The sequence below is a fragment of the Aedes aegypti genome, chromosome 2, assembly GCF_002204515.2.
Source record: "Aedes aegypti strain LVP_AGWG chromosome 2, AaegL5.0 Primary Assembly, whole genome shotgun sequence".
Taxonomy (NCBI): domain Eukaryota; kingdom Metazoa; phylum Arthropoda; class Insecta; order Diptera; family Culicidae; genus Aedes; species Aedes aegypti.
In genome coordinates, this window is record NC_035108.1 from 420,485,129 (window position 1) to 420,509,183 (window position 24,055).

At 40.6% G+C, this 24,055-nt stretch overlaps 1 protein-coding gene across 13 annotated transcripts in view; it reads left to right on the forward strand.

Annotated features, from left to right (window-relative positions):
• The window catches only part of LOC5568795 (potassium voltage-gated channel protein Shaw), a 367,684-nt gene that overhangs the window by 183,213 nt on the left and 160,416 nt on the right, over positions 1 to 24,055 (forward strand). For all 13 annotated transcript variants that reach the window (XM_021847471.1, XM_021847458.1, XM_021847459.1 and 10 more), the window contains 2 exons: positions 4,695 to 4,889; positions 4,985 to 5,203. In XM_021847471.1, coding sequence (XP_021703163.1) covers positions 4,695 to 4,889; positions 4,985 to 5,203 — 414 coding nt within the window. The remainder of the gene's footprint in view (positions 1 to 4,694; positions 4,890 to 4,984; positions 5,204 to 24,055) is intronic.

The following is a 24,055-nucleotide window of genomic DNA, read 5'->3' on the forward strand; positions in this document are numbered from 1 at the left end:
GCACAATACCGTTCCAGTTCCCGCCTTATGCAATGATCGAGAAAGAAATTTGCTGACAGATAAAATGACGGTGGCTGCCAGGTGAAAGGAGCAATTTCAACAATTGTTGAGCAATGGGAATTGACCATAAGAGAGGTTAGAAAGGCAATCAGTGAGTCGAAAAACTGTAAGGCTGCTAGGATCGATCCCGGACGAGCACAAGCATCGAAGTGTGCAGCTTTACCAGTAGATGCGCCGAGTATTCCTGAAGGTATGGGAAAACAAAGAAAAGCCCATCGGCTGATTGGATGGCCTCATATACGCTAAATCTACAAAAAAGGGCACAGACTGGAGACAAAACACTGTCGCACATCCTGATTTACATGCCAATCGAGAAGGCTGCTCGATAGCAGATCAGATGTATACCTTGCGAATGATCCTATATAAATTACAAACGTATAGCTTGCCGACTTACTAATGAGCTGTGCCAGATAATGTCTGAACATGGTTTTTCGGCGAAACTAGTTTGGCTGATCCGTTCTACGCGGGATGTTTCGAAATAAAGTGTTCGGATTGCAGATAAGGTGTAAACCTCATTGGTGATGATAGATGCCTTCGTTGTTTTCGAACGTAAAGTGCAGCGGGTAATACTCGTGGGAGACTCGAAAATGGTGTGTGGCGCAGACACATGGATCACGAGTTGTATCAAGTTTACAAAGATGCGAATATTTTCAAGCGTGTGAAATACGTCAGACTTCAATGGGCTGGTCGCTTAGTACGAATGTCGGAAGAAATCATTGCGAAAATAATATTCATCAGGGAACCAGCTAGAGGTCGATGACTTCTTGGAAGACCACGAATACGCTGGCTATGGAGGAGGACCTGGATACCCTAAACGTTCGGGGCAACGGCAGAAGTATCGCCCAAGACCGACGAATATGGAGCTCCACAGTACGCCCTGCAATGGCGTGACTTAGATGGGCGAAATTGTGTGAAGATTTCAAACAAATATTCCAGTTTGAAAGAATTGCACTGAAGATTACGACAAGGTGACGGACTTTCGTGTCATCGAACATTATTCCACCTATAAATCAATGAAACCTACGAAATGGTCCTAACAAACGTTTGAAATGTTCATCTTAGCACCATTTTCATAAAAAAAACATGTTATTACATCCCAAATTGATTCCAGATCTAGGTATCCAAAACCATTTCATGTTTCACATGTTTAAAACTTTGATAGATTAGCTCCTAGTTGCATTAAAAAGAAAAACTGTAAACATTTTCGATGCTATACAAAACAAACGCTTGCAAGCGTGAAACAATGCCCAATAAATTATACAAAATTAACACAACGCCTAGCCCCGATTTCCTGGGAGCATATCCTTCACCCCGTAAAGCCAGTGTCCTCGTTCACTGTCAGAACTCAGGACTGGATATTTCGGGCAGCCAAAAAGTCCACGCAGACAGCCCCAATGCATGGTAATGATTTATTGAGATTGTGATTGCAGTGGGACCGTCGTCGTCGTCGTCGTCGTCGTCCGGTTGGAATTTATGATCTTGGTCAGCCACTATACACACATGTAGGGGAACTAGGTGTTGAAAGTTCTGTCGAGGTACAACGTGTCACCGCAATTTCTATCAATTTCAACGCCTCCTACGGAAAACATTTTTAAATTTCCACATAAAAAAATGATGTTGCCAATCTTAAGAGTAAACGACATGGATCGAAATGCGGTTACTCAGGAGCTATAAATGGAATTCAAATGAGGGATAGAACTGCATGTATCAACTACACACAATGAAATTTGGAAAATAGTTGGATTTTGCAACAAACAAAATCGGTTTGGATCTGGGAGGCGCATTATACCTCGCTAATTTGAAAATAATAGACTTTGGTTTCATTCATTTACAATGTAATTTCTTAAAAGTAAGAACCTTAATCCAATTACTGTTTTAAGTAATTGTGATCTTATGTATTGTATTTAAAATTGAGGTATTTCCTTAGAAGGAGCATATTACCCCATCTTCCCTCACCAAGCTCGGCACCGACCAAAATTGGGAAAGGCGGTTTCTTTCAGCTGCTGGTGCTGCCATGCGGTGCGATAGCAGTGACCGTCGCAGCTTTAATATATGATGGTGTTTTATTTTTTGTTTGGTGACGAATATACTTAGAAAACACACGTCCACATAAATGATGACACGTGTGAACAGAACATACCACAGCCACTTGGAGCTTCTGAAAAAGAAGAAAGCTGGCCTTTTCTGCAAATATATTTAGGTGCTTTCATGGATCGATCGATGACAGCCATGTCTGAGGTCGAGGCTATGCTGGTCTGGATCTATTTAACCTTCACGTCCCCGACCATCGATAAGCCATTTATAAGGTTGCTGCCATCCCAAGTAACAATTTATATTCTAACTGGCTTTATTTATTTTTATGCCAGTTTTATCGTTGATTTGCATATTATTCTAGGTTTTATAGTGATTTTCACCCAGTAGAAATGATCTTGAACCGTTTTTGGTTTTATATACTTCTTCAAGAACACTTCGGATGCATCACATAAATCTTCATTTTCAATGAGAACAAGTGACCTTGGCAACAGTTTTATGAAACTCTCGTACTTATCTGTAAGAACGCGCTCAAGCGAGAGTAAGAACTCTTGGCCGAGAACATCATAAATTTCTCCCCCATCAATCAACGCACTAATATGTACATTATTGATTGTTGTATTATGAATCCTTGCGTGGATTTTCGATCTGTTCTTCACGGAAGCCGTTGTTGAACTCACGGCGCATAACTTACTAATAACGCAAATAACCAGTTCCAGTGGTGTTCATGATAAAGGAGCGGAACTGGACCACTGGGTGGGTACCTCCTTGCAAGGTGGACTTCTGGATGTTGTTAAATGTTTGCTTTCCCTGCTCAACATCTGGGCCTTATTATGAAGTTATCTACAGCTGGTAATACTTACCTTTAGTCGTTTTGAAGCTTTAAATTTCATGCCGTAACAAAATCTAGCATGAACGTATTTCTTCAAAAACGAAAAGTGTAAATAAACAAACGTCAAAAGGTGCTCCTCTTGAATAAAACAAACGAATCTTATCACGTTCTTCAAGAAGATTAGTTTGTCTTCATCATGATCGCCTCAAGCCTAAGAACTCTCAAGTGATATTTGTTACGCCTGCCCAAGTTCAGCAAAATTTATCATGGTTCTATGATGGTGTTGAGTAAAACTACCGCCATGATTGTAATTATCTATGCTTTGCAAGGGAGCCATGATGGGAGAATCCATGTATGCGGGATTGTTCAACATTTTCGGGCACCAAATTGATGAAATTGTTTTTCTGAAAATGCAATATTGTTGAGGCGCATAGTACGTTTCGGGTGTTTCATGCATAATATTCACGATGTAATAAGCGTGACAACCGAAACACAGGTAGGTATCGAAAAAAAAGCGGAAAGTTATCATCACAAATGTTTTATTTTGGATTGTGTTTTATTATTGATTGATAATTTTGTTAAGAAGTATTTATAAATTCGTTAGCCAAACCAACATGATAAACATATTGTGAGTTTAACTTGTCTTGAGAACTACTTGTGGAAGGTTTATTGATGTGTTGAGGATTGTCATAAGTGATGATTACAAGTTTTAAGAGATACTTGACAGTTGCTCTCCCACACCGTCTCTAGTGTGGGCCACTTTAGACTTATGAGAGGTTTATCATTGGGTTGGCGTTGGTTTGTAGAATTACTGGTTTTATTTCTAGTTTTATAGAATAAGTGTAAGAGAATACTTCAAGAATAGCATAAAATTAACTTTGCTACTTGGGATTTTATCATTTTTAGTCGATTTTTTTAAACCACGCTCAGTTTTTTAATTCATCAACTCATAACGCGTGGTAAAGATGGATGAATAATGAGTGAAAATATGAAAACATCAAGTGGATTTCGAACCCACGACTCAATATGTTTATGTATCAATATATAAAGAATGCAAGTGGCCTTGCTTAGCCGAGTAGTTAGAGTCCGTGACTAGAAAGCAAAGCCATGCTGAAGATGTCTGGGTTCGATGGCCCAGGAGCTTTTCGTGATGCAAACTTCCCCGACTTCCCTGGGCATAGAGTGTCATCGTATCTGCCACACGATATAAGAATGCAAAAATGGCAATTATTGCAAAGAAAGCTCTCATTTAATAATTGCTGAAGTACTCATTGAACACTAAGCTGAGAAGTAGGCTTTGTCCCAGTGAGGACGTAATGCCAAGAAGAAGAATTATTATTAATTAAAATCTGGAATACCTCCGGCATCGCTCATTCACGGCAAATTACCTGTATCCTTTCAAAGTTAATCAAAAGTGGTTTCTAAATATCTTATCCAAATTTATTGCAATTGGACCATTTCTGAACGTAGGAGACAAAAAGGCCAATACTTTGTAATAAAACTTTCGAAATCCGTTTAAAGTTTGCGTATCGGAACAATATAAATTACTGAAGCAAGCAAGCAATTAAGTGAGAAAAAAATAAAATCCGTTTGTGAATCTCTTTCAGCACTTTCTACCCTTATAACTGTTCAACGGTGAGCCTACCTTTTCCCCAAAACATATATTGGCCTCTGAAGCATTTTCAGCACAAATTAAATAAGTCCTAAACAAACGAATTCACGGATACTCTAATAATCGTACGGCTTTTATCTCTCTCTTCCATCCTCACAGCATCGTGACACGCAGGAAACATTAGCCGTTCTCGAGCGGTTGGACCTGGACACGGAAAAGCCCACGGAAGAGGAGCTAGCTCGGAAGTTTGGCTACGAGGACGACTACTACAACGGGACGGTTTCCTGGTGGCAGCACATGAAACCGCAAATTTGGTCCCTGTTCGATGAACCGTACAGCTCTAATGCTGCTAAAGTACGTGTTGCCTGGGGTGACCTCTCCCCAAATTGGAACGGAAACGATCAAATATTCTAATTTTCTGTACCGTACTTACTCGTTACACTCCGCAGATAATTGGTGTGATATCGGTGTTCTTCATATGTGTGTCGATTTTGTCCTTTTGCCTGAAAACTCACCCGGATATGCGAGTGCCGGTGATACGGAACACCACGGTCCGGACGGCCAACGGGAGTGTGGCCTGGGTGTTGGATAAGACCCAAACCAACGCACATGTGGCGTTCTTTTACATCGAGTGCGTGTGCAATGCGTGGTTCACGCTGGAAATATTGGTAAGCTAATTAATAGTTCTTTTGCTTGCATGCAGTAGAGTTCTAGGAAAAATAACTAATTGATCGAAAATTAGAAATATCAACAGAAAAGCGAATTATTCTTGGACACAACCAATACTAACGATTTTTGTATTTGCATAAAATTCCTTAAAAACCGTTAGCGTAGCTACGGTATATTTCGTGGATTGGATGCAAGCAATATTTATGATTATTTTTAATAATCTCATCTAGACTGCTTCCAGAAACAAGGCCGGAGAGTAAAAAAAACTGATGATAGACAAAGAGCATTTGTTAAAAACACATGGACTACGTCTTCAGTCCCCCAACTGCACAGACTGTAACTTAATACTAGACAATAGACAAGCATGCATGCTCCAGAGATACAGTCGAGAAACATTCCTGACGAAAAGTTTCAATGGCTGAAGTGGGAATCGAACCCACACCCCATGACACGATGCGATTGAATACCTTGACGACACTTACTAATAGATTAATCGTATTTTTTCTGTTTAGTAGTAAGTTAAAAGCAAAATCGATCCCTCTAGGGTCATCGTCACGGTCGTCACTAGCTTCAAACTGAATTTTATTGCTTCTTTCACATCTTTAGGAGCAGACATAATTTATCCATGCTTTCTAAAGAAGAAATTTTAATACATCGAATATGTTTTAAAACACTGCTAGTGACTGGTCTCAGGTTACTGGTATTGCCACAAGGCGTTCTCCAAAATCTTGGCGTGATATTATTATGAAATTTATTTTAAAGCTGCATCGTATAAAAAATAGATTCAGTTGTTTGCTTAAAGGAAGAACTAGTGCTGGTACTGCTTCGTTTTCATAGACTGATTGTTTGATCTAGGATATAGAGTGCAATCAGCGCTTCAACAATACGTAATGGGTGAAGTAATATACTTCAGTACAGATAATCAGGTTTCGATTACAGCTAAAATATCGCATTTCGAACTCAAACTGAATAACTCAATTTAGGTGACTGTTATATTGCTGGAAATGAATTGGCCAATGATTTAGCTCGCGATGAAGCATCGCATTACTTCATTGGCCAGCTACGTTGGTCGAACTTTTAAATTCACTTGAATTTTGAAGGATGATAATTCATTTGAAGAAATTTGAGCAGTTTTCTTGAAAAATCACTATCAAAAGTTGAGTACAACTCAATGTCAGACCGCACTGGGTAAACTATTCGATCAGCTAGAAGCTCCGTTTCTGCTCCCAGCCTTGTCGTCCTGCTTAGTCGCGCTTAGTCGACGACTAAGAAGCTTTTCACAGATAGAAAAAGAATTTTTCACCCGAAGTCATAAAAAATAATGTGCGAAATCAACAACAATCGAATGCTCCATATGATATCAATCGGAATTTCCAACCTCTACCTACCAACGCTCTGGAGTAATTTTACTCCATTTCATATAGAACTTCATATAGAATAGGAGTATATTACCGCCCTGTAGAAAATCAATAAAAATTTACGAGCTGTATCAACGCCCTAGACTAATTTCGCCATTTCTATAGGCCTGTAGAACATCGATTAAAAAATCCAGACTTTATCAACGCCCTAGAGTAATTTGACCTTATTCCACGTAGATCAAAATTGAAAACTCCAAGCTGTATCAACGCCCTAACGTAATTTTACTCTGTCCCATATAGATCCGTAGCATCCTAACGCCCTGTATGACATCAATTGAAAAAAATCAAGCTTTATCAACGCCTAGGAATAAATTGACCTCCCTTATGTAGATCAAGTGTTACTTTACGTCCATCTTTACGCCCCACATCACTTGAATATTCCTAGCATTATCAACGCCCTGGAGTAACTTGGACTCGTGCCTTGTAAATCAGCTGCATCTTAACGCCCTGTGAGACAAATGTCAAGATGTATAAACGCCCTTGACTGATTTGACTTTGTCATACGTAGATCAGGTGCACCTCAATGCTCTGCATCGATTAAAAACTCCAATTTGTATCGACGCCCTAGAGTAATTTGAACTTGTCTCATATAGTTCAGCTGCATCTTAACGCCCTGAAGGACATTATTAAAAAAAACAAGCTGTATAAATGTCCTGGATTAATTTGACCTTATCCCATGTAAATCAAGTGCATCTTGACGCCCTGTATGACTTTAATAGAAACTCCAAGCTCCATCAACGCCCTGGAGTAATTTAACCTAATCCCATATCGATCAAATACATCTCAACGCCCTGTAGGACATTAATAGAAAATTCAAGCTTTATCAACGTCCTGGTGTAATGTGATCTTATTTTACGTAGACTAAGTGCATCTTTACGCCCTGTAGGACATCAAGTGAATATTACAAGATTTAATAACCCAGATAACCAGAAATCACATAAAAGTTCACGTTATAACTCGTTTATTCATACTATTTACATCGAACCCGCAAAACAACCTGGATGAAATCGTCAGTTTGATAAGTTTCCTCGCATAAAACTCTTTTTTCTGAGTTCATTTGTACATTCTGTTTCGTTCCGCACACTTGTACAAAATAAGTCGAATCAATCCGTAGCAGCTGTCAAATCAACATTTGTTATCATAAGTTGAGTCGCATAAGATCACAGGTTAGTTCGGTAGAATATTTCTACACTCGCATTGTATGTTTTTATTCATCACATAATATATGCACGTATATCGCCTCCACTTTTGTACGTAGAAGGCCTTTTCGCGACATCTTATAAGTGAAATTTTGCACATACAAGGCCTCCAGGTGATTTCCTTATACGTACACTTTGGTTGTCTGGGAACGCACTGGAGTGATTTGGCCTTGTTCCATGTGCATTTTAACAACCTGTGGGACAAATGCCAAGTTGTATAAACGCCCTCCACTAATTTGACCTTGTCTTACGTAGATCATGTGCACCTCAATGCCTTGTATCAACTGAAAATTCTAATCTGTAATGACGCCCTGGAATAATTTGACCTTTTCTTACGTAGATCTTAGTTAAGGTACATATTAACGCCCTGTAGGACATAAATTGAAAATTCCATGCTGCTATATCAGCGTCCTGGAGCGTCCGTCATGTAAATCAACTTCATATTTTTTATATCTATTTTCTTTGTCTTACGACCTTGTTTTACGTAGATCAGGTGCAACTTAATGCCCTATATCTATTGAAAATTCCAAGCTGTATCAACGCCCTGAAGTAATTTGAACTCATACCATGTAGATCAGGTAGATCTCAACGCCCTATAGGACATCAATCAAAAAATGCAAGCTTTAGCAACGCTCTGGAGTAATTTGGCCTTATTGCACGTAGTTCAACAACAACTTAAATTTTTGTATAACATCAATCGATCATGCTATATCAACGGTCTGAAGTAATTTGACTTTAGTCCATATTGATATTTGCGAGAGCTGGTGCATATTTACGCCCTGTTGAAAATCAATAGAAATTTCTTAGCAGTATCAATTCCAGGGCGTAATTTGACTTTGTTCTTAAAAGATCAGGTGCACCAACGCCCTGGATTAATTTGCTCTTTTTTCACGTATATTTTTTTTTTAAGACACCGACACGTTAATGCTTCCAGTGGACGATTTGCCCTTTGAAGGAAGCACCACACTAGACAACGGACTGGCATGCAACGCCCAGTGGCACAATCGAAATACTTTCCTGACTAAAAGTGCTCCGGACTGAAGCGGGAATCGAACCCACACTCCTTGACACGATGCGGCTAAATGCTTGGTAACACTAACCGCACGGCCACGAAGCCCACATTATTAGGTACATCTTAACGTACTCTAGGACATCAATTTCAAATTCTAGCCTGTTGAACGCCCTGTAATAATCCAAGCTTGTCTTATGTAAGTCAGGTACATCTTAACGCCCTTTACGACATCAATTGAATATTCCAAACTGTATTACCGCCATGGATCAATTTAACCTTATTCTATGTAGATCAGGTGCAACTTAACGATCTGTAGGGCATGAATCTAAAATTCCAAGATGTATCAATGCGCTGGAGTAATTTGACCTTAGGTGCATCTTAATGCCCTGTATGGCATCAATCGAAATTGTCAAGCTGTATAGTAATTGATCTTATCTCATGTAGATCATATTAACGCTTTGTAGAACATCAATTGCAAGTTAAAATTTGCATGCATTCTGAGAAACATCAACACCCAGGAGTAATTTGACCTTATCCTATGAAGATCAGGTACATCTTAACGCCCTGTAGGAAATTATTTGAAAATTCCAAGCTCTATCAACATCCTGCAGTAATTTTACCTTAGTCCACATTAATGGATTGAATCGCAATGCCCTGTAAAAATCAATCAAATTTTTAAATGTGTATCAACGCCCTGAAGGTATTATACGTTATTTCACGTAGACCAGCTGCATTTTAACGCCCTGTCGAAAACCAATTAAATTGTGTTTGCTTTATGACCTTAACTAACGTAAATCAAGTGAAGAGTAGTATTTGCTCTTTTAGTTGCGTTATCTGCTCTTGCGGGAATGAGCGATGCAATCAGGATCAATATTGATTAGCGTATCGGTTAGCCCAGCAATTCATGTCTTATATTGGTGAGTTCTTTCCGTTTTATAGGTTGTTTATAATATCTTTATTTTATCTCATACAATTGTGCTACTTTCCCTCGAATGTCGTTTCCGCGAATGACAGTTTCCCGAATAACCCTTTTCCTCGAATCCATTTTTTCGAATGACCTGTCTCTTCTAGAAGTGACGCAGTTCATGAAGGTGCAAGAATAGTTCTCAGTGACAGTGTGCGTACTTAATGACTGGTCCGTTTACTTCTCTGAAATGTAGGAAATTGTGAAACGGGATATTCGGCGAACAGACATTCAAAGGACTGACGTTCGAGGTAACAAAATTTGGGGAATCTTTGTTTAGGGCAAAGTAGCACAATCCCTCAATTAAATGGGTATTACGATATAAAAGCATTTGCCTACAGGTCTTGATGTGCTTTATCCCTAATATTTTCGGTATTATTGAAGAAATTGTTGGTTAAATTATCTAGAGAGATCCTTCGATAAAAGCACGTGATCATTAAGAGGCCCAAGAACACTCTCGAAGTTTGATGAAATATGTTAAAGTTTAGTGCTGAAGAAATTTATTTGTTCTTAAGACAGTCAGCTCATTCCCTTGTTTATTTTGGACCAATAATTTTCATGTGATAGTGAAAACTTTCAAAATCAAGTATGCACCAAGAGCAGCATTTTCGTGTTTGCTAATTTAATGAAATTAGTTTGAAACCCTTCTGTAATTGATACTTGACAATTCCAAGATTCCCTAATATATCTAACGTAAAACTACAAAAGATAAAACCATAGCGAAATATATTGAAAACCAGAGCAATTGTTGATTTCTTTTCATTTTGATATCACCTCAAGATTTTTGATGCTCACCTCAACCGATATTTTATTTAAATTTAAGTCATATATTTGGCTGACACCTCTTCTTAAAGTAAAAAAAAATGGTCTAGAAGTCCTGCTTTTAAAAAACTCTAAAAATTATTTGTACACTCAATTATTTGATTCATTTTTAAAAGAAAAAAATATCATGATTCTATCTTATCTATGGTCACCCATTTGTCACCACCAGCAAGCAAGTACCGTAATTTCGGGTGAAATTGATCATTTTTCACTGTTTTCTGTTTATGTTTTCCAGAATGCAGGAAAGCAAGTACGACGGTGAACTTCATTGGCTCATGCACCGAAATTTTCTAACAAATGTGATGTTAGTGCCAAACATCAGCTCTAAAATTTAAAATCGGGGAATCCCATTTCGGGGTGAAATTAATCACTTGTTAATGTGATTATTGTTTGTTTTGAAACTAACTTTACATACTTAATTTGGTCCTCCTGAATTCAAATATGCTTGCCAAATTCTTATCGAGGCAATATTTATACAAATTTTCAATAATTAAATTTCAAGAATACCACGAAAAACGCCTAAATGCAGGCAATTTCCAAAGGATTTCCCTGCTTTGTAGCAGAAAATCAAATTTTTCAACAAAACGAGCAAATTGGTAAGAGTTTTGATAGTAAAATCTGTTTGGGAGATATATTTTTAGTATCCTCACAAACTTTCAGGTTTACACCATGTCCAAATCCTTGTTTAGAACTAGAAGTTTTTGGATATCACACCAAACTTGATTCTAGAATTTTACATTATTTTCATAAAAATAAACATACTGTAACACAAAAAAATTCACCATACACAATTAGACATTATTTAAGACAGACAACGTTTATGCACTATAGGTTGCAATGAATTTGGTGCACCATAAGTAAGAAATTAAATCACGTGACACGGAATTAATATTTCGTTGAAAAAATGTTTCGAGTTATGGTTGAGTAATTATCGCTAATACGCGGTTACCATCGGCATACATAATAAGAATTACAGTTTGCGTCGTAGTTCGCTTGATTTTTATAAAACTAGAGGAGAAGCCTTTTTGGTTTACTAAAATTGCTGGAATATAGCTTGACAGTTTGCTAAAGCTCTTTTTTTATAAATTCTATGAATTTCCTCACGTATCTTTCTTCTCATATATTCCTTGAAATACAAAGCAATCTTAAGGGCATTGCATGGAGGAAAGATGTAGTCTAATTTAAAATAATTTTGACGACCATTTTGAATTTGGCTTCATCTTGAGTTTTATCAGAAAAACGTGTTTCACCGTTAGCGCTTCGTTTTAAATTCTGAGATCAGCATCAAAAAGCTTAGAAAAAAACTGAGTTAGAGCAGCTGCAAAAACTGTTCAATAATATTTACCAAATGAGCAAATTTCTAATTAAACGCAAACATCATATATTGTACAGTGCCATTTTCTTTTTAGTCAATTTATCAAACAAAAATAAATTAAATATCAAGTTATAAAAAAATCATACAGTTTAGTTGTATTGTAAAAAGTATGAGCAGAATGGTACCAGAAACGTAAATAGTCGTTACTCGAAAACTGTTGCATCAGTTTGCTTAAATTTTTCACAATTTTGTTTAAAAAGCGAAATGCAATAACAATATATTGTTTTAAAAACAAAATTCCGAACATAAGAAAAAATTTGAAATTTGAGGCTAATGTTTTCAAATAAACGGTCGGTGAGGTTTTTAGATTGACATTAAACAGTAGTATATAAGGCATTGCTATGGTAGATTCAATTGATACAAGGTCAAAATAACTTTAACTTTTTACATTAGCATTTTTTTCATCTAAATAAGGTTTAAGCCTATGTACTTGATCTCTTCGTTCCATATTTTAATAGAAATGGAACACAAACTAAATACGTACAAAAGCATATTGGTTTTCGATTGTGTATTGCCGTATTTGTGATATTTGTAATTTTTACATTTTAATGGTTTTTGGATTTCCGTTTATGATCTGTATAGACTAAAAGTCGAAAACCCATAGCAACGTTCGAGAAAACGGCACAGTTGATCCCTATGTATAAGAATATTTGTGCTTTTTCTATGAGAAATGATGTCTTCTCATAGAAAAAGCACAAATATTAAACGCCTGGGAATAGAAGCGCCTTCTGGGCTATAGTAACGCCCTCCTCAATAAGGAACGACTAAGAAGCTCAAATTTTACGACGACAGGGCTGTCTGCTCCTGGGAGATTTCAACGCTCACCACATCGAATGGGAATCGCATCATTCAGTCGCGCTTGGGCGATTAATATCTGAAACTTCATTGACAAAGCAAGTGGATATTCTGAATGACGGTTCAGAAACTTGCATCGACCCTGCTTCGGGCAACACTTCGGCGATCGATGTGACCATCTGCTTGGAGAGTCGGGATCGGAGGTTCACCTGGTAGATACGCACAGCAGCGATTACTTCGCGATTGCGATATCCATACCCGGGTGGTCATGTCAGCAAACAACGCGGTGAAAATAGCTCTACGTCCAAGCTGACTGGCCGTTATATGAATGGATTACAGCGGATATTATCCACCCATAGATCCAATGGAATAAGCTGAACTGTGCATTATGACCCTCGGAACATATAGGGGGAATGGTCATCTGGAAATTTAGGGGGTTGGTGTCAGGCTCCGCAAGCCAGCCGTAAAACATCAAAAAACGAATAATCAACGAGAGAATGCGAACCGGGACAATCGGCGACGACCACAGCGACGTAAAGGGACTAGCGATTGGAAGGTTGGTATGTGGAACTGTAAATCTCTCAACTTCATCGGGATCACACTCATACTCGCCGACGTACTGAAGGACCCGAACCGTAGCGTTGCAGAAAGTGTGCTGGAAGGGATCAATGCTGCGATCGTTTAGAAGTAACCATACTATCTATCAGAGCTGCGGCAACGAAAACGGCTTACGACTAATTGATTTCGCCGCCTCCAAGAATATGGCCATTCGTAGCACCTACTTCCAGCACAGCCTTCCATACCAATACACCTGGAGATCACCACAACAGACAGATTCACAAATCGACCACGTTCTGATTGATGGACTGCACTTCTCCGACATTATTGACGTCAGGACCTATCGTGGCGCTAACATCGACTTTGACAACTATCTGGTGATGGTCAAACTGCACCCAAAACTCTCCGTCGTTAACAACGTACGGTGCCGACGGCCGCCCCGGTATGACCTAAAGCAGCTTAAACAAACGGATATTGCAGCAGAGGGTGAGCTGGATGAAGCCCCTCTTGAGGACTGCTGGAGAACAGTGAAAGCAACCATAAACAATGCAGCTGCAAGCAACGTCGGGTAGGTGCTACAGAGTCGACGGAACGATTGGTTCGACGAGGAATGTTGGCAGATTCTGGAAAAGAAGAATGCAGCGCGGGCGGTCATGCTGTAGCAAGGGACCCGACAGAACGTGGAACGTTATAGACGGAAACGACAACAGCAGACCCGCCTCTTTTGGGAGAAAAAAAAAAACACCGCCTGGAGGAGATGGAACAGCTGTGGTAGTCTCAAGAAACACGCAAGTTTTATCAGTTGCTCAACACATTCCGCAACGGCTTCGTGCCGCGAGCCGAGATGTACAGGGATAAGAATGGGAGCATCTTGACGGACGAAAGTGAGATGATCGAAAGGTGGAAGCAGCACTTCGACAAGCACCTGAATGGCGCTGAGAGCACAGGCAATGAAGGACGGGACAATGGCGGAAATGTCTCCGTCAGTACTACGAGCAATAGAAACCAACCAGCTCGCACTTTAAGGATGCCATTCACCAGCTCAAGAACAATAAAGCTGCTGGTAAGGATGGTATCGAAGCTGAACTCATAAAGATGGACCCGGAGAGGCTGGCCAGGAGGAGGAATTGTTTGCACTGGCTGATAAGCACAATCTGGAAAACAGAACAGCTATCGGAAGAGTGGAAGGAAGGGGTGATATGCCCCATCTACAAGAAAGGCGACAAGTTAGATTGTGAGAACTTTCGAGCGATCACCATTCTAAATGCGGCCTACAAAGTATTATCCCAGATCATCTTCTGTGGTCTGTCACCTATAGTAAGCGAGTTCGTGCGAAGTTATCAAGCCGGCTTCGTTTACGATCGACAACGGACCAGATCTTTACTGTACGACAAATGTCGTGAATATCAGGTCTCAACGCATCACCTTTTCATCGATTTCAAGGCGGTATACGATAATATATACCGCGTAAAGCTATGGAAAATCATAGACGAGAACAGTTTTCCCAAGAAGCTCACAAGACTGATAAGAGCGACGATGAAAGGTGTGCAAAAGTGTGTGAAGGTTTTAGGCGAACACTCCAGTTCGTTTGGATCCCGCCGGGGTTTACGACAAGGTGATGGACTTTCGTGCCTGTTGTTCAATATTGCGCTAGAAGATGTTATGCGGAGAGCAGAACTTAACAGCCGGGGTTCAACTTATACGATATCCAGTTCATTTGTTTGCTTCGTGGATTATATGGACATTGTCGGCCGAACATTTGAAAAGGTGGCGCCTGAAACGCGAGGCAGTAAAAATTGGACAGATAAAGTACATGCTAGCTGATGGGGCTGAGCGCGACAGGGCTCGCCTAGGTACCCGAGGAGGAACAAATAACTCCCCAATAACTTATGCATACCATTTTTTGGTATCATACCAAAATTAGGTATTGTTCAGTAATCAATACCTCAATTTGGTATTATAATGGTATTGAAAAAAATCTTTAAAACAATTAAAAATACTTCATTGAGGTATTAAACAGCTATTGAGGTCTGCTGGAGGTATTGAACTACAATTGAAAAATTTCATTTTTATATGAAAATCCATCAAGTATTATTGAGGTATTACAATACCTGATCTAAGTATCAGCTTGGTATTTGTAGAATATGCAGAAGGTATTATTTGAGGTATTTTACCTCTTATGCAGGGCTAATTCATACCTCATTCAGGTATGTAGTATTGGAAATTATCTGGTATGGAATACCTCAATTTGGTATTCAGTAGTTATTTTCTTCTGCTCGGGTAGCAGTGTTACGATAGACGGGGATACGTTCGAGGTGGTCGACGAGTTCGTCTACCTTGGATCCTTGCTGACGGCTGACAATAACGTTAGCCGTGAAATACGGAGGCGCATCATCAGTGGAAGTCGGGCCTACTATGGCCTCCAGAAGAAGCTACGGTCAAAAAAGATTCACGCCCGCATCAAATGTATCATGTACAAAACGCTCATAAGGCCGGTAGTCCTCTACGGGCAAGAAACATGGACGATGCTCGAGGAGGACCTGCAAGCACTTGGAATCTTCGAACGTCGGGTGCTCAGGACGATCTTTGGCGGTGTGCAGGAAAACAGTGTGTGGCGGCGAAGGATGACCCACGAGCTCGCCCAACTCTACGGCGAACCCAGTATCCAGAAGGTGGCCAAAGCTGGAAGGATACGATAGGCAGGGCATTTTGCAAGAATGCCGAACAGCAACCCTGCAAAGATGGTGTTTGCCTTGGATCCGGTCGGTACAAGAAGGTGGGGAGCGCAGCGCGCTAGGTGGGCGGATCAAGTGCGTATCGATTTGGCGAGCGTGGGGCAGAGGATGGAGAGATGGGGGCACGAACTGAGTATTGTGGCGTGAAATCGTTTATTCAATGTTATCTGTCTTAATGTTAACTAAATAAATAAAAAAAACAGCCCATCTACCGGGAATTGCCGGATGGAGTACTCCTGTACGCCGACGACATCCTCCTTATCGTAAAAAGGTCTAAATGTGAAAGAGAGCATGAGAAATTGCAGACCGCCGTGAAGGCTGTCTTGTTACTTATTGAATGTAGTCGTTGACCAAGTCTTCTTCCCGAAATCCAACCGGCTGAGTGTTCTAGGAATCATCTTGGATCGTACCTTGACGGTCAAGCACCATTTTAAGATGGTGAAAACAGCATGCGATTCACGTCCTAGAATACTGAAGATGATCGGTACCGTCGGCGTTAGTTACTGCAAAATAAGGGTATGCGAAATACCGAATGATTCCGTCAAATACGCTTCGAAACGAAATTCCGCGGAATTCCACGGAACTCATACAGGCGAAATTTGTATTTTGCTATTTCGTTTCGTTTCGCCAAATTGTTAAAATTATTCCACGGAAAATTGAAAAAAACGGAATGAAACGGAATTTCGCAAAATTCGAGTTTAATTTCGAACAAAATAAGGCAAAGCGCTCGCTTTTACTTCTAGCTACAGTTAAAAATGAGTCCGTATTATGGATCAAATCGACTCATATTATGGATCAGAACACTATAACAGCAAATTATCTGCGATGCAAACGAATGGTGTGCTAGTGAAAGCATACGTTTTGGCGTTTCTATAGGAATCGTCTTATCTTAGATTCATAACTGTGGTATGGGTTTGCCCCACATATATGAATCAACGCTTCTAGGCATATGTATGACATTTTATTTCCTACGAACGGAACAAATGTGTTTAAGCATGTTATTATTGATTGCGATGCTGTATAGATTTATGGTTCGCGTAGGTAAAATGGGTTCTGCGTAATTGCAACTCTATTTTATGAGATATTCTCCGTTTAATCCAACTTTGATCCATATCTGTGGGCTATCCATAACTGTGGGGTGACTGTAGTATTGACTGGTCCGCAGGATATGATAAACTGCAATGCTGTTGTAATGTTTCCAAAAACGAAACGAATAGCCCAAGAAAGGAACAACTGCGTTTGATGAACTACCGCAATGTTATCTTTCATAAGAAAGCAAAGGGCAAAACCACGGTTGTTCGTTTCCTCCGGGGAACATCGCGTGTCCTTTTGAACAAATCCGTTAATATATCACAAAAATTGTTTGTACACAAATGTCAAAAAAAGCTAAAAAAGCTGCGGAGCGTGAGTCCCTGATGTTCTGGATTTGCTCAGGTAGTGCAGATTATTGGTGCGCGCATTTGTTCTCTCTCTTGCGTTCCCGCTGTGACGTCACTTTTAACTCTGCATAAAAACAGCGGGAGAATAGAAGAAAAAACTAATAGCACGCATCAATTATTCGCGCCACATGAGTAAAGGCTCTCGCTAATCAACCCGATTTTCTCCGCGACGGCGACGAAAAATCGCCGCGATTTCGTTGTTGTGTCATACATGTCATAAACTATACATGTAGCAGCGAGTGTTTGTCGCTGTCGCCGTAAAAAATCGCGTTGATTTGGATGATCCAAAGCCACACCTCAAATCTTCAAGAGTACAAATCTAAAGAACCAGACGTCCATTCAAGCTGAAAACTCTATCGATTGGTTACTCGTTGGCCAATCGATCACGTATTCAGCTTCAACCGCTGCCGGGTTTCGTTAAATTTGTGCTCTTGAAATTCTGAGGTATGCCTTCGATTTATATTCACCTTAAACAAGTAAGATGCGTACATTATTTTATATCGAAAAATGAATCTAGGTTTATCCACGCTGTACCACACCACCTTCTCCTCTCTCCTCTTGTAACGTGACATAATTTCCTCACGAACCCCAAATAAAAAAATGCGAATTTTTCGAATTTTTTAGTATTGATAATACATCATCACAAGTATTGGAAGCAAAAAACCGCAAGGCAAAGGTCTTAACCTTTTCAAAACCGATATCAAAGTTTCAAATTTCTCTAGATTCGCCATCTTTCGATCGATTTTGGAGATTTTTTTTTTAGGAATAATCACAAATCAGTTATAAATTTAATTCATGCATTGCATGCATCATCAAAATTGGTTCCGGATTTAGATTCAAGTTTGGTGTGGTACCTAGGGTATTTCACAATGGAAAAGCGCATCATTTTTTTTTTCGATTTTTGCACATCTAAATCTCGAGAAAAAAAAACCAAACATTGAATTTAGCTCATTGAAAGACGGATTGTCTGAACAAACATGAGTGAACTCAGGCTATGTCTGAACCAGACGATTATCAAAATCGACAGTACATCGGATTTTTTCTCGCTAGATTCGGTCCATATTTTCATAATCGGAAGGTTTTAAAATATTCTATCGGTGAATTTTTTTCCAAACACTTTGTATGGGCTAAAATGTGTCAAAAACGCGTTTTTCATGGGTTTTAGTATTGAAAATAGATATAAATATGTAAAAAATCAAGATTTCACCGATGGAATATTTTAGAACATTCTGATTATAAAAATACAACTTAAAATCTTAACTATAGCGAGAAAAAATCCGATGTACATTCAATTTTTATAATCTGCTGGTTCAGACATAGAGTGAACTTGTCAATCTTATTTTTGGTTACTCTATGCCATGTAGTCCAGGTTCAAAACTTTTTTTTTTCGAAATTTTCAAATATTTTTTAAAAATACTCTCGAGGCTTAAAATTTAGTGAAAATGTGATTTTGTTGCCAGTTTTAAACAAAGAATCGGAAAATGAGATAATATCAACAATCCTTAATTCTTCCAGAAATTCCTTCACAGATTTTGGAATAGGATCATTTCTCCACTATTTTCTCTACAAAATAATAGAAATACCTTCAGTATTTTCTGAGAGGTTTTCTCTAAAAGTTTGCATTCATCCATATTCATCCAGAGTGATCCCTCCAAGAATTAATTCACAGTTTATGCAAGGCTTTTCCAGAATTTTTATTTTATTTGGAACTTCTAAATTAACCCCAGCAGGCAATCCTGGTTAAGTTGCTGACGCAATATCTCTTGGAGTGTATTACTCTTGTAGTGTTTTTAAATTTATCTTGATTGATTTCTAAGGTATGTGTTGAAGGATTCTTTAAAATGTAATTTAATTCAATACTCCAGTATATACTAAAGCAAATATTCCAGTGATTCCTCTGTTCTACTTATTTTACTTTTTATTTCTGGTGTTATGTTCCAACTGGGACAGAGTCTGCATCTCAGTTTAGTGTTTTCATGATCACTTATCGACTTGTTTCCCCAATCACATTCATTCAAGCCACAAAGCATACAGTACAGCAAAAAATAAATAAATGAAAATCATTATTCCATGTTTTATGGTATATATGTATTGGCGTAACATCACATCCACATGATTAAACAAATTGTAAGGCATTTTTAAAAAGTTATTAATTTTGGGCTCCACTCAATATTTTTGAGATTGTTTTAAATGTTTGTAACTGATTATCGAACCACTTCTTAGTTGTAACATTTAAATCAAACCCACTCATTCCCTTGTGTCAATGTCAGATATGTTGAAATGAAACCTTATAAAGTTATTACAGTCAACTCTCCCTTACTCGATATTGAAGGAACCATCGAGTTGGGGAGGTATCGAGTTACAGAACACAAGACTAATGCAACTGCGATCCAAGGGACCATCGAGTTAGCCATGAAAAACCAACTTTTACTATGGTTCTCTAACTCGATATCGAAATACGGAATATCGAGTAAGGGAGAGTTAACTGTAAGAAGATTTCAAACAAACAAGAGTCTTACCAAAAAATGTAAGGATTCCGCTGAGCAACACTTAGGTTTCCATATGGTAGAGGATTTAAAAAGACGTTTTTTAAGCCTTTTGTAAAATTTCCAGCTTTTGACAAGAAAAAAAAACATAAACGTGTATTCCGCGAAACAAATTCAAAAATTTCGTTTAGTTTCGAAAAATTCCGTGAGATATTTGATTTCGTTTCGAGTTACACGAAACATTTTTAAATTTCGTTTCGTTTCGTCATTATCAGCGCAAGATATTCCGCGTATCGTTTCGTTTCGTATCGACATGGAAAAAATCCATATCACATACTCTTACTGCAAAACTGACGTACGGAATCAGATCGGCCAGACCAGAACTTAGCAGACCTCGCTCCGTCATGAGACAGAGGTAGGTGGTAAAGCTACAAGCTTCGTATTACGCTCGAGGACGGTGCGGTGGAAGTAAAGCTTACCGATCTGTCCGAGAACACCACAAACGAGCAGGTGGCTAGGGAGGCTGCTCAGCAAAAAGTAATTTAACCTTCCAGTCGTCGCGCGGTTTGCCACCGTCAGAAGCACCACGCTGCTGCTGTGAACGAAAAGCGAGATTTTTTCAAGATTTTTTGTTGTACAAAATACAACAGCGCGACGACTGAAGTGTTAAAAGACGTAAAAGTCTGATAAATAAAATCCTTCTCTCCAGCAGCCAGCAGCCCGAACAATTCCCCCGGAGGTGATTCGTTCACACGCGAGTTCTATCTTAAAACTTTCAGCGTCATCTGGAGAGAGCTAACGTTGGTTATGAATGAAGCTCTTGCTGACGATTTTCCAGCTGAGTTCGATGTTGAAATCGTAGTAGGTGCTGGTGAAGAAAAGAGGGAACGATGAAACGGCCAACTCGTTCACACCGATATCCCTAATCAACTGTGACTAATAAGATACTGTCTTGCCTACTCAAACAGCGCATAGAAACTGTAATGAGAAACCATCGTGCACTCGATGCTGGCCAAAAGTGCTCTAGCTTCGGACGAAATATCTTGCAGGCCACACTGGCTTTGAAAAACCGTATGGTACAGCTTATAAAACGTAAACAACGGGGTCAACTAGCATCGTTTGATCAGCGACACGCGTTCGATCTTGTTGATCGCTCTTTTCTCTTTCGCAACATGTGTGCACTCGGCTTCAACCCGAACTTTGTTCGCCTTCTGAGCAAAATCGGAGGTCATCTTCTCGCCTGTTCAAATGGACGTCTGTTGGGAGCATTCCCCATCGAGAGATATGTACGTCAGGGTGATCCGTTCTAGATGCACTTGTTGGTGCTCTACCTGAACCACTAATCAAGAGGCTTGAGGAAGCCTGCGGGCCCGACTTGGTGGTGATAGTCACATGCGAGGCTAAATTGGAGCGAATTCGGGAGCGTTGTCGGATATGTGGAACGGAGCTCAAGAAACGATTGGTTCGACGAGGAGTGCCAGGAGGTTTTAGAGGAGAAGAATGCAGCGCGGGCTGCAATGCTGCAGCATGGTACGCGGCAAAACGTGGAACGATACAGACAGAAGCGGAAACAGCAAACCCGCCTATTCCGGGACAAAAAGCGCCGCCTGGAAGAGGTGGAATGCCAAGAGATGGAGTTGCTGTACCGTTCTCAAGAAACGCGGAAGTTCTATCAGAAGCTCAACACATCCCGCAAAGGCTTCGTGCCGCGAGCTGAGATGTGCCGGGATAAGGATGGGAGCATCTTGACGGACGGACGCGAGGTGATCGAAAGGTGGAAGCAGCACTACGATGAACACCTGAATGGCGCAGAGAACACAGGCACAGAAGGTCAGGACAGCGAAGGCGATGGCTACGTCAGCACAGCGGACAGCGGAAATCAACCAGCTCTCACGATGGGGGAAGTTAAGGATGCCATTCAACAGCTCAAGAACAACAAAGCCGCTGGCAAGGATGGTATCGGAGCCGAACTCATCAAGATGGGCCCGGACAGGTTGGCCGCTTGTCTGCATCGGCTGATAGTCAGAATCTGGGAAACGGAACAGCTACCGGAGGAGTGGAAGCAAGGCGTTATATGCCCTATCTACAAAAAGGGCGACAAACTGGAGTGTGAAAATTATCGTGCAATCACCATCCTAAACGCCGCCTATAAAGTGCTATCCCAGATTCTCTACCGTCGTCTATCACCTATAGCAAACGAGTTCGTGGGAAGTTATCAAGCAGGTTTCATCGACGGCCGCTCGACAACGGACCAGATCTTTTCCGTGCGGCAAATCCTCCAGAAATGCCGTGAGTACCAGGTCCCTACGCACCATTTGTTCATCGATTTCAAGGCGGCATACGATAGTATCGACCGCATAGAGCTATGGAAAATCATGGACGAGAACAGCTTTCCCGGGAAGCTCACAAGATTGATCAGAGCAACGATGGACGGTGTGCAAAACTGCGTGAAGATCTCGGGCGAACACTCCAGTTCGTTCGAGTCTCGGCGGGGACTACGACAGGGCGACGGACTTTCGTGCCTGTTGTTCAATATTGCGCTTGAAGGTGTCATGCGGAGAGCCGGACTTAACAGTCGAGGCACGATTTTTACGAGATCCGGACAATTTGTTTGCTTCGCGGACGACATGGATATTATTGGGAGAAAATTTGAAACGGTGGCAGATTTGTTCACCCGCCTGAAACGCGAAGCAACAAGAGTCGGGCTAATGGTGAATGCGTCGAAAACAAAGTACATGCTGGTTGGCGGAACTGAGCGCGACAGGGCCCGCCTAGGAAGCAGTGTTACGATAGACGGGGATACCTTCGAGGTGGTGGACGAGTTCGTCTACCTTGGATCCTTGCTGACGGCTGACAACAATGTTAGTCGGGAAATACGAAGGCGCATCATCAGCGGAAGTCGTGCCTACTATGGGCTCCAGAAGAAACTGCGGTCAAGAAAGATTCACCCCCGCACCAAATGCACGATGTACAAAACGCTCATAAGACCGGTAGTCCTCTATGGGCATGAGGCGTGGACTATGCTCGAGGAGGACTTGCAAGCTCTTGGGGTTTTCGAACGCCGAGTGCTAAGGACGATCTTCGGCGGCGTGCAGGAGAACGGCGTGTGGCGGCGAAGGATGAACCACGAGCTCGCTCAACTCTACGGCGAACCCAGTATCGTGAAGGTAGCTAAAGCTGGAAGGATACGCTGGGCAGGGCATGTTGCAAGAATGCCGGACAACAACCCTGTAAAGATGGTGTTCGCCACGAATCCGGTCGGAACAAGAAGGCGTGGGGCGCAGCGAGCTAGGTGGATTGACCAGGTACACCAGGACCTGGAGAGCGTGGGTCACAGTCGAGGATGGAGAGAAGCGGCCATGAACCGAGGGAATTGGCGAAATATTGTTGGCGAGGCTTTATCAAGATAATTGATGTAAAGCCAAATAAGTAAGTAAGTAAGTCGGGAGCAATTTCATCGTTTTGGACAAGTGTCGGGTGCTAGGCTAGATCTAGCAAAGTCAACGTTTGTATCAGTGGGTTACACTGACGATGCGTCACTTAAAGTGCCTTGGATGCTTTGTGAGAACACCGTTCATATTCTAGGAGTTACCTTTGCCAACTTCATTCGACTAATGAACAAGTTTGATTGGGATGCGCTGGTAGTCAGATTTGCTCGCCAAATATGTATGCACTCACAACGAACGCTCACACTACAACAGAAAGTGACGACCATACTTAGGGGTCTATTTTATAAGTCGAGTCGATCGAAATGACTCGACTGAAGTAACTGTCGACCAAAAAATATCGCTCGACACGGCCTGTCACTCGAGTTTTTCGACAGTTGTCACTCTATGTGACTGGATTACTATGGGAGTCGACGGGTGACATCTGAAATATGCACGCTTACTTTGATCGACAGTGACTATAGATGAGTCACATGATTCTACTCGATTTGCAAAATAGACCCCTTAATGTGTTTAACACATAGAAAATATCGTTCCTCGAATCGTTGCTCATGCCGGCTGCTGTGCACACAGCGACTGCTGCGATGAGATATTTTCTGTGG